General features: G+C 41.7%; 1 protein-coding gene across 1 annotated transcript in view; it reads left to right on the top strand.

Annotated features, from left to right (window-relative positions):
- RAVER1 (ribonucleoprotein, PTB binding 1) overlaps window positions 1-7,592 on the top strand; it is a 36,754-nt gene extending 29,162 nt beyond the window's left edge. Inside the window, exons 11-14 of the mRNA XM_089657633.1 lie at window positions 100-177; window positions 1,606-1,731; window positions 1,833-1,916; window positions 3,238-7,592. Coding sequence (XP_089513759.1) covers window positions 100-177; window positions 1,606-1,731; window positions 1,833-1,916; window positions 3,238-3,384 — 435 coding nt within the window. The 3' untranslated portion in view covers window positions 3,385-7,592. The remainder of the gene's footprint in view (window positions 1-99; window positions 178-1,605; window positions 1,732-1,832; window positions 1,917-3,237) is intronic.
- The last annotated feature ends 4,414 nt before the right edge of the window (window positions 7,593-12,006 follow it).

Raw genomic sequence — 12,006 nt, forward strand, 5'->3', positions numbered from 1 at the left:
CAGGTGCACTTCTTGATGACACTTCTAAATGTGTGTACACATTTGTCTGGCTGTGATGTAAGTTTTTTTTTTTTTTTTTTTTTTTTTTCCCCCTGTCAGGAGCTACCCCCACGATCTTTCTCCCAAAACCGAGACCGTACTGTGTCAAACCTGAGTACATTGGAGCCCAGGAATAAGGTAAACATTAGTTGTGGATGCCAAGCTTCAATAACAGGTCAGACATTTCTTTCATCATATCACAGGACACGGGGAGTTAATAGTCATTACTACATGAGTTATTCTGCCACCTTTTTTAAGGTGACTGGACACTGGCCAGGGAAAAATCTGTCCTGGTGTAACCCCTCCAAGCTCAGCCAAGCCTGCGTTTTGTGCTACTGTCTAATGGATGCTTTCCTGAGTCTCTCTGAAGACCTTTATTATGGAGGCTTGTGTTCCTGTTATCTCCATGCCTGCTCCTGGATCTGGATCAGTCACTACAGCTGGTGCGCTAAGAGCGATTGTAACCGGACCCTGCATACAAGAGCGGGGGAAGGCCTGTAATGTCTGCCGTTTTGGCGCTCGGTTCTGTGGGCAGTAAACACTGACCTACCTGATTTTGATGGCTGCCAGGGTGCTTTTCAGGTCCAGGGCAGAAATCCTTGAGGGGCGTAGAGCATGCCCACTGTGACTGGTGAGGTTTGGGCCTACTAGGCCCTACAGTGTAGACTGGTAAGTGCCCCTGTTTGGGAAGATGTCAGCCCCACTTAATGTTCCTCTGTGTGGTCTTTTAGAGCACAGGATGACATCAGGACATGTGCGTTTCACCTTAGCGGTGATTTACAGGCAGTGGCAGTCTTACCCTAGGTTCACATGTAAGTGTTTTCTGCAGAGTTTTGAAGAAACACGGTACAGTCCATTTAACATGATTTCATATGGGACATGTTCACATCTGTTATTCACCTGGTGCGTTTTGAGGAAAGGGTCAGACCTTTTTTAAAGGAGAAAAAAAACATTTTTTTTGGTTCTATAGACTTCAATTGAAACACTGCAGAAAAGCATGTATTGTTTTGTTTGTTTTTTTATCTGCCTAGCAACAAGAAAAAAAAAAAAAAAAAACAAAGAAACCACGCAAAACGAATTGCAGAAACTGGTCAAGTGCAACCTGCATAGGTGTGGGTGGGCCGGCCGTCCATTTTGTGTCCCTATCCATTTTTATAGGGATTTCTTGCCCACATGGCCCAACAGCATCCACCCTATACTGAAGGTTTTTTTTTTTTTTTTTTTGTTTTTTTTTTAATGGTTTGTCTACAAGAGAATTCTGAGAGACTTCTACAAGAGATGGGGGTTTGCTGACTGTCTCAGCTATTTCCTATTTGAATAGGACCCATACAGTTCCACTGGATGGTGACCCAGGGAAGGAGAGGGGGGGTGTAAAGGCAGGTGTAGGTGGTACCCTTGATGCATGCCTATGACAGGTTCAACAGCTGTGTTTATCTGTGATCAGAACAGCCAAGCAAACAGCATATCTAGAAGTGTACACTGACATTTTTAAACATCTAAAATTTCATCAGTCAGAAAACCATTGGATCTGTAACTGTAAGCATCACCCAGGAATGTGTTCTACAGGTTTCAAGATTTCGAGAGCGCAGTAGCAGTATGCCAGCTCCTCTGCCTCCTTTTAGCGCGGGATCCTCTACCTCTTACTTCACCAATGGATTGCAGGCTGGGCTGCACCAGACTCACCTGAACAAAGTGAGAAGCTTGTGCTTGAACAAAGCTATTTAAATGGGAGTGTTGTGGTTATTTGGGCTGTATTTTTACTATCTCTGATGCAAACTGGTGTCTTTCTGCAGGCTGTGGGCATGCCTCCTACCAGTCCAGGAAGAGTGCTTCTGGATTACGAAGATCAAGTGCTACCTTCTGGAAATTCCTGTAAAGTAAGACTAGTTTTGTGTTTGTAATGTGGTGGGTTGTTCTTGCCTTTCTCTTCACTGGGGAAACTGCAGACCTCTGAATATTGGGCATGTATTTTACCAGGTGGACTACATTTCATGAGGTGTAGTCCTGGGCAAAAACCTCTTCAGGGAAAAAGCGTAGATCATTCAGATTTCCTCCTCGCTGTTTGCAAATTGAAGCAGATAGCAGACCTAGACTCCAGCAGCCTTATTCTTCAATCTGGGAACAGGAGAGATGCTGGGTACAACTAATGGAGCAGAAACTACTTGAACACTCTTCCCCTTCCAGGAAGAATTGGTTAAATGTTAAGGGATAAGTTCAACTTTTGGAACATGTTACATGTTACATGTTCGTTTTTTTTTTCTTCATACCCCTGGTTCACATATCCGCGGTCTGCATTCTGCAGGGGCACAAGAGCCCATTCATTTGAATGGACTTCTGTGCCCTATGACACACAGAGAAGTCCCTGCACTTCTGAAACCACAGCCTGCACAGGAACTTCTGTTCCCAGTACGGTTGCAATTTCCAGTGCAGGGGGTGTGCAATTAGAATTAATGGCACCCGCCAACGGGTCTCTCATTCCTCCGGTGCGGCTGCATGGATTTTTGAGCAGATCCGCAGCGGCACCACCTAACTCATATGTGAACCTATCCTTAGGGTGGAACATGCAACATGTTCCCATAGCTACAACCTTTTTGGGTCCCATGCTGGTGCTCCTGTCTCCTCCCCCTGCCAAGTGCCCTAGTAGCAAGCCTCCTGCTTTGGAGGCACTTGAGCAGACTCTCTCCTGAGCTGTCTATGCACACAGTGTGAACCTGCCCCACCATGGCTCCTGCTGCTGTGTAAGCCAATGAGGGGGGAGAGTAGCTGCTGTCATACTTGCTGTGCCCCATCTCAATCCAGTGATGTGCATTGGGGGGGGGGGGAGGAGCTGCACCAAGTTTTTTTTTTTTTTTTTTTTTTTTAACCCTAATGCATAGTATGCATGAAGGTAAACACTCAAGCCTTTAGAACCACTTTAAGGCATGGAAAACTGCCACGGCTTGGAAAACTAACCTTGTAGCCCAACTCCAAGCATATCTATTTTTATTATCTTCTAGCACTCTCAAAGCTCTGTTGGCAACCTAGGCTGCTCTCCTAACTTGGACTACAGAACGTCCTCCCCTCTTAACCTCTGAACTAAAGAGCTTGGTCCTATGTTATGGAGACTAACTCAAGTCCAACACTGCAGTTTCTTTTAGTTGACATACAAGAAATAGCCATAGGGCACCATTTCTAAACTTTTAAACCCTTTCTTTGCAGACTCCCATTGGAGCCCAAAAACGAGGTTTTTCTCACTTGATCCCATCCCCTGAGCCAAGTCCTGAGGGAGGATATGTTGGACAGCATTCTCAAGGCCTCGGTGGGCACTATGCAGATTCCTATATGAAACGCAAGAGGATATTCTAGTGTATGGAAAATCTGAGAGCTGCTTTCTAGATGACAAACAAGTGCCTGCTGCGCAGCTACATTACCTCGAGGCTTTTAATTTTATCCTGTTTTTAGTTTTTATTACCAACTCCTAGCGCCTAAGCAGAGAGGGTAGGCTGTGATTTTGCAGCTTGGGCGTTAAGAAACTTGGTCACATTGTCAGAAGCTTGTGTGCTAAACACACGTTTCATGCTGCAATAAATTTTAGTTTTTTACTTTTTTTGTTTTTATTTAAAGGTTTTAAATGTCGTCATGTAGTTGAAAGGCTACACTTTTATTTAAGATGTCTGTCTTTAATTGTAGTGCCTGTAAATGCTGCCTCAATTTTTTTTTTTTTCTTCTTTTTGCGCCATGTGGTAGTCAGTCTTTCTCTCCATTTTGTCATGTTGTACTGTTGCATTTCTGAGCCAAATAAGGGTTCCTCATCAGTATCCACATTAGCATAATCTTAGGGAAGAAAAATTTCAGCTGAGTTAGAAATCTTTGACAAGTTGTCTCATGCAACCAGTTCTGTTGAAAGCAATCATGCAATTGACAGAATCTATAACAACTCACCAAAAAAACAAGGAAGGGTGATGAAATGGTTTTTCCGGAGACATCTTGCCTGCTTAAAGAGATGAGAAATTTTCCTGGTGGGAGAATGCTCTTATGTCCCTGCTTAACATTAGTCCACCTAAATGCAGGTATGACCTTGGCACCATGAATACTTTTGAAATGGCTTTTAGGAGTTTTTAAAACTATACATTTTTGATAATTCCTCAAGTTCTAAAAGTATGTCACTCTTTTTAATGACATCTGTTATCAAATGCCAACTTGCATTTTAATTCTTTTATGCTTCCTGATGTTTAGTTTCCTAGTTGAGCAGACATTTCTCTGCCAAATGAGATGGGAAATAAATGATCCCTGAGGTAGTAAGGAAGTCAATGCTGAAATGACTGTTATTGGTGCAAAGAATACCTGCATGACTGAGCTTAGTTGTATGAAGGCCAACTGTTTTTTAGTTGCCCCCCCCATGGCATAAAAGGATAGTAAAGTTTAAACCCCATCTCCTAAGAGCACTAAATGATCCAGGACCGAAAAAATAAAGCCTAATGTCTGCTCTACCTCTCCCTACCAGCCTTTCTATTGCCTTGTACTCTGAAGTAAATCATGCAATAAGAAGATGGCGCTTGCCGTTGTGACCTCTGTTTCTGAATGTTAGTTTCTTGACTGGCATGAGTGGCTTGCTTCAGTAGCTGTACCTAATTTGAAACAGCTATGCAAACTCAGACCTGACTCTTCTGAGCTGCATACTTGTTCCAGGTATGGGAGAACGTCTAGAAAGAGGACCACCAATCTAGAATTCAGAACTAAAATACTTCATATTTATTTTTTTTTTAATAAAGCTACATGTTTAGAGGTCTCTTCATCAGGGATTAGGAATTCTGTTTGTCCAGATTCTCAGAACTTGAGTAAATTGTATTAGAATGATGGTCTTGTAGCTAAGCAGAAGCCCCACTAGAACCCCAGAAGTGTTTTTGTATTTGGGGTTTTCACAACTTTCTGTAGCACGCTAGTCTGCTTCTTATTTTTCACTAAATACCTGCTTCTGCTGAGGGCTCTGGTGGGTGAAGGTCCATCCACGTCTTGATTTTGCCAGGACAGGCTAAGAGGCTGGCTAAAAATTGTAGTTCTGTTGAGTAATGCATAGATGGGCTGTTTGTTGGCCGATTTATATGAAAAATCGGTCAGCCCCGTTGCCGATACTGCCACAAATGTCCAAGAAAAACTGCCGTTTTTTGTGGATTTTCCAGCATGACCAATAAAACTAAACCAGAAGATCCTCGAACAGGTTGGCCCCACTAACGGCGTGAATATCGGCCAATTTTTCATGCGGACAAAAATTTGGCCAATAACCCGTCTATGGCCTGCATTACTGCCTGTGTTCTTTGTATCTTCATTATATACTATGGATGATACAGTACACATTACAGGCTAGATATACTTTGGTCAAGCCCTTGATTCATGATCTTTCCTTGAGGGGTGTACAACCCAATGAACAAGCCACTCTGCCAACAATTGAAAATAAAAAAGCAAGCTTAAAAATATTTAAGTGTTGCTGTAAAGCAGCTGTCAATCACAGCCCTTTCCACAAAGGGCCCATGATGATGAGAAATAATGGAAGAGTACTGCTCCAAGCACAAACATGCAACAGCCCAGTGGCTTCAATGCTGCTGTGTGCCTGCATCCAACAGGGCTTGTCTGGTCTGCCAAGTATCAAAGAATAGCGAACGGCACACCAGTTGCCAGCGCAATCGGCATATGTTTAATAATGGAAACAAAAAAAAAGCTTCAGCTTGTCTCCTCCCAACCAAGCCACACCTGTGTTTCGCCCTCCCATGGGCTTAGTTGGAGGTCTATGCCTATGACAACCTGTGGAAGAATGAAATGTCAGTACAGGCATGGCTTCAGAGGAGATGAGCTGAAGCGGTTTTCTACCCATGGTGTTGGACTGGCAGCTTATATGCAGCTCCCTATTCCTTTTTGATTCTTAAAGGGCCCCTGACACCCCATTCACACTTGTGACTTTGGAAATCAAAGTTGCATGACAAGTTGCACATGACAAGTAGTACTCCATGTCTCCCATTAACCATTCAAATATGTATGACTTAAGTTGCAGCAACTTCAAAGTAGTTCATGCACTACTTTAGTCTGACTTTCATGCAACTTGACTTCAGTGTAACCCTCAAGTTGCATGGACACTTTACCTGAATGTTTTTACATGCAACAGTGGGTCTGACTTTGGATGGGTGCGACTTGGATGTGACTTGTCCTGCAAAGTTGCACAACTTTTAGTTGTACAAGTGTGAGTGGAGCCTGATGTAACAAGGTCTACATTGTGAAGTATATGGGCTTGGTTCAAAGCAGACTCAACAGCTGCTGAAGCAAGTTTGTGCCATGAATAGTGAACTTGGCAGATTACACAGGTCTGAGTCTATTTTTGTGTTGCTTTTAAAATGCTAATGAGATTTGGCCAATTATTGCTGTTTAGGGTTTTGCTTCTTGCTGTGATTGTTTGCCTGAATCTATTTAACTTCATTCACTTGTATCTTATTTCTGTGTTTCCACTTATTTACTTGGATTTAACTGCTGGATATATAATATAATTCATTTTTTTTTTTTTTTTGCAAATTAAAACTATTTATAAGGAGAAAGTGTCTTCACAAGTTTTGCAGACTATTTTTTTGTACTGTACTTCACAATCTGCCTCATCACTATTTGAAGATGTATATTTTTGTTGGTCTCTCTATTCTATAACTCCAAAATGCAATTCACTGCGCACATTTCTAAATTTTATAATTAGGTTTTTTTGTTTTTGTTGTTTTTTTGTAAGACCACTGACTGTAATTGGGACAGTTGGCTGTAATTGGGGAAATCTAAGCTATAATATTTGTGGCCTTAAAGGCTTGTGAGACTTTCCTGTACAATGAACATCTTACTGTTATTACATGCTTGCTATTTGTCCTTCCTAAAGGGCATTAGATCCCGTACCAAAGTTCTGTTAAGTTGTCATGGGCATTGTAGAACAAATCCTGTTGCAGTCAAGCAGGTGTTCTGTGTGTGTGTGGGGGGGGGGGGGGGGATTTGTTCCCCACCCCCCTATTTTTAATATGATAAAAAAATTGGGGGAATTTAATCTGGTATGATGTTGCAGCAGGTACATATGCAGGAGTTACTCTAGCACACTACTCTGGGGGATTCTACTTTAAATATTGTAGGCTTGTTAGTTTTGGAATTATTTTGGTTGGATTTGTGGTTTTTGGTTTTTTTTTTTTGTTTTTTATACTTTATGTACAAAGACTCTTCTATATACACCAGAGATGACCCTGTCCAATTCATTCTGTACATTGTACTAGATTGCAGCATGGCCTGCCTTTGGGAGGTCTCCAGTGGCTCAATCTCTTCACATCATATTTACTCTACTTCTGGTAACATGTTGCTGTCACCTTTTTTTGTATTACCTGAATGACATTCAGATTTGTACTACATTTTATCAGAGCAGCTAAACAAACCTTTTTCAGAACATAAGATTATTTTCAGTGCTGTGTAAATGGACCATTTAATCTATTCCTGTGATTGGACTGTTTTTACTTGCTGGAAATTTTATGAATGGTTTTTCAAAGTAAAATTTTAACATTATGAAAACACGGCATGGATTTTTGTGTTGTGGAATTTTTTTTTATTTAATTTTTTTTTTTGGGGTGGTAAGATGCATAAGATAACATTTTATTTGTGTAAAGGCTAACTGCTGAATGCCTTTCTGATGTTTTAACCACCTCCCACCCACCATATAAGGAAATGACTGGCGCAAGCTGGTTTGGGGAGGACGTCTTACAACACCCTCCCGCTCTAACCGCATGTGCAACAGTGTGGTGTGCTGTGTCCCTGGCACTTGGTGGAAAGAGCTGATGACTTTGGCTCGGTCATGTGATCAGCTGTGTCCACACAGCTGACTGCATGTAAATAAGGAAATGCCAGTTATCAGCATTTCTCTCCTCATGAGCTGTCACGCTGACGCTCGTGAGGAGAGACTGAAATCTGCATTCCTCAGAGGGGACATCTACACATCAGAGCTGCCTATCAGTGCCATGAGTACTGACTGACTTTCAGTGCCCATCACTGCAGCCTCAACGCATATCAGTGAACGAGAAATTACAATTTTATAACTTTTTTTTTTTTTTTTTTTCAGGTTTTGGTTTATCAAATAAAAAAAACCCAGTGGTGATTAAATGCCACCAAAAGAAAGCTCTGTTTCAAAATGATAAAAATTTTTATATGGGTAGTGTTGCATGACCGCACAATTTATCATTCATAGTGCTGAAAGCTGAATTGGCCTGGGCAGCAAGGGGGTGGAAGTGCCCAGTAGGCAAGTGGATAAATCTTTAACAAACTTGTTTCTGATAAGTTCACCTTTTGGGAACATGTTACATGTTCCCATGCCTGCTCAGCTGCCTCTAGTGACATCAAGTAGGGGATCTTCTCCTGTCACTATTTAAATGGAAAAAGATGTGGTCAGAGCCCCATATGGTACTTGTTTCCCCATTCACAAAATGAAAGAAAAGCAGCCAATAGTCTTTGCAGCTGACTGCTTGTAGTTCATTGTATTTTCCTGTCAGTGTATCTGTCGGCCTATATGAGGTACAAGCAAAGTTTGCAGGAGTCCTGCATGGCCTCTGCGATCTGATTGCAGATGTAATGCTTTACAAGCTCCAACTAGGGGAAAAAAAATTAATGTAGAGCAACTCCCCTCTCCCCCCCCCCCCCCCCCCCACACACACAAGTTTCAGTTTGACACCCCTGCTCTAGGCAAAAGTGATAAACTGCTGGCCCTCCAGCTGTTGCAAAACTAGAAGTTCCATGAGGCATTGCAAGGCTGAGAGTTACAAGCATGCCTCTGAAAGGCAGAGGCATGATGGGACTTGTAGTTTTGGAACAGCAGGAGCCCTGCCAGCTTGACACGCCTGGCCTAGAGCCTTTTAGCAGATGCTTCCTCCAGCCATGAGGACTTTGCTACAGGACAGTCACCATTCATATTTCTCTGTTCTTGGGCATGTTTACCCCAGTTTCATACTCTACTCCTTGAATACTCTACAGGGGCAAACCTTCCCTGAAAGCAATGGTGGAAACTAGACCTAGGCGATTCAATGGCACAGCTCAAGCAACCATTTACTGTGCTGAAGGCCTACACTCAAACTGTTTAGGATGATGCTTCCCTTGCACCTGTGAAAGATTCTTACACCAGTCTCCATGCAAGTCTAGCTCTCAGACACAACCTGGACCCTAAGGGGTTAAGGCAGATTTTTCAGCAACCATGCCATGATTCTTTGGAATGGCATTAATACAGCCATCCAGGGCTCAAAAGCACCAGGCTCCTTCTCCACCCAAGTCAGCTCCCTATATGCCTGGTCTACAAGGTAGACATAGAGGGGAATGAAGAAGACCCAAAAACCTTTTAGGCTAAAAAATCTTTTTCACACCCAGGCTTCTATACATGTGCTGTTATAGCGTCATGTAATATGCTTGCCAATGTTGATACACTTCTGTCTGCTGTGTGTAAAAAGCCTTGGCATTGCTGCATGTGCTTCTCCATTTTGCCATGCACTGTTTGATACTAAGAGACCTGCCAAGTCCTAAAAGCTATTCCCTGTTCATGAATAAAAGGATTGGGCAATTTAAGACTAGTGGGCTAAACTAGAAAAGATTTTCACCCCTCCAATACTCATTGCTGGCACCTATCCAGTAGAAAAAGAGTTCACAAAAAGTGGTGGTCTGCTCAGTAGCAGAGCCTGCTGTCTGTCTTAAACATTCTGTTGTCTTATAGAACACGTTCCTTCAATCGGAGATTATGCTGACAAAGTCTGAGACACTGAAACTCTTTACTTGCAGGCCTGGATCTACAACCAGCTATTGCTGCCATTTTCTATTTGCTGCTGATTGAATTGGGGCAATTAACAACTCTCACAATTCTGTCTTCCATGACTGAAATTTGGATGAACAATTGCCTTCAGGTTTGCTTGGATAAGCTGAACAAGTTATGGTACATTGCTCTGATTTTTGTTTAGATGGGCAGAATCTTGGGCAATCTAGGTTGCCTGTGACAGATGCCTCACACCTATGCAATTTAGAGGACGACATTACTTTGAGGCACTTGACAAATTCTTCAAAGATTTGAAGAGATAGAAGGATGCTTCCTCCTGTAATAACACAGCACCACAATGCCCTACTCAGGTTGCAACTGGTACGTCAACATTCAGCTGCTCCTTTTTGGTGCAAGACTTGAAACACAAAATCCCCCATATCTACCCTCAAAGCCTTCTGAGTGCAGAAGCACCCTGACTCTTAAGAGAAGGGGAATGGCTGTTTCTCTGGATCACAAACATCCCAGACCTGTGGGTACAATTGTTGCTTTTAAAGGGATACAAAATATAGCTCCAATCCATAACCTCTTACTGTTTTCTTAAGTTCAGTCAAATGAGCAGAATGTCCTGAACCATCTCTTGTCCCAGAGAGTAGTCATTCCAGTGCCGTCAGCAGATGGATTCAAAGTTTTTCATTTAAGTCTATTCACAATACCAAACCCAGAAGGGGTATTTGTTTTATCCTGGACCTAAATATGTACCTCCTAGTTTAAAAGTACCATTTGGAATCTGAAGGGTATGTTATTGACTCTGAGACGAGGAATACCTGGCACCTGTAGATATTTGCATTATCTGTCTGCATATTTCCATTTACCCATCTCATCTATGTTACACAGAGGGAGACAAACATTTTTCCAGTTTATCACATGAGCATGTAGGTTATACTCTGCTCCTAGAATATTAACAAACGTACTTGTACCCCTACTGGCCCTCCTAAACCTCAGAAGATATCTAGATGAGCTTCTGAAAGACCTATCCCTCTTCCAGCTTTCTACAACCATCCACAAGGCTAATTAGATGCTTTTTGTTGGGTAATCAACCTCCCAAAAAATAGAACCAGCATAAGTCAGTGCGTATAGCCATAGCTTTTCAATGCAGGCCTCACACACTGGGCATTTAATTCAACTCCTCTGAATACCTTTTCTCCTGGTAAGAAAAAAGTGGCTTTAAAAAAAATGCATCTAATGCAGGCGATACATAGGTTGAATTCTGAATTTTGTTTTTTTAGATCAAATATTTAGTGCATTTTTTAATCTAATGATATTTTGAAATTTGACCAACCAAGCCTTTAATTTCACCTCATTTTTGTTGGTTATGTGTTAGAGAAGACACTGGTAGCTTGTGATGAGGCAGAACTCTGTTTTACTTGTGTGGCTTAAGTTGCAAACATACAGAACACATTTCAGCAAACATCTTGGTTTTTGAAGAGAGAAAAAGAGTGAACCAACAAGTTTTACACATAGGCACAACTGATAACCTTAGTGTACAGTGCCATCTACTGGTCAAGTGATATTAACACACAATACTATATAATACATGCTGTTGTATTCCCAACAATTTTGCTACAGAAAAGAATTTATGGCTGGGCATCTTCTTTTCTGTCCAGGTCACAGCTCATACTCCTCTTTTTTGATTACATTTCTCAGACGATTCTCCCATCATTGATTAGAAATTAGTTCGTTTTTCAGCACGCCCAATCACTCAAATGCAATGGTTGCTTGAAAATCAGCCGTTGCTGTGCCCCACTGATGGTGTGAAATTCGAATGAAAATTCTTGAAAAGATTTTTGAAAAAGTTCTTTCAGAATTCAACCCATGTAGGGCTGGCTTAAAGCGGCATTGTTCAAATGCATTTTGGGCATTAATTAATGTTATATTAATTCTGACCATTGAAATAAATGAATGCTTTAACACTAAATACCCCTAGTGTTTGGGCATGTCAAGTGTTTTTTTCCTACTCAAACACTCCTCTCCTGAAAACTCAAGTGAGGTTTGTTTTTTTTAGCCTCCAAATGCTCCTTTTTGAATACGCCTGTAAATGCCTCCATATGCATGGCCACATAGGATAATGGGCATTTAGAGACTGAAAAAAAAACACTGCTTTTTACACTGTGTGCATGAGGCCTGAAGCAAGTACACTGATT

Source organism: Staurois parvus, unplaced genomic scaffold (genome assembly GCF_062004578.1).
Source record: "Staurois parvus isolate SC_StPar_1 unplaced genomic scaffold, SC_StPar_1.0 ptg001014l, whole genome shotgun sequence".
NCBI lineage: Eukaryota > Metazoa > Chordata > Amphibia > Anura > Ranidae > Staurois > Staurois parvus.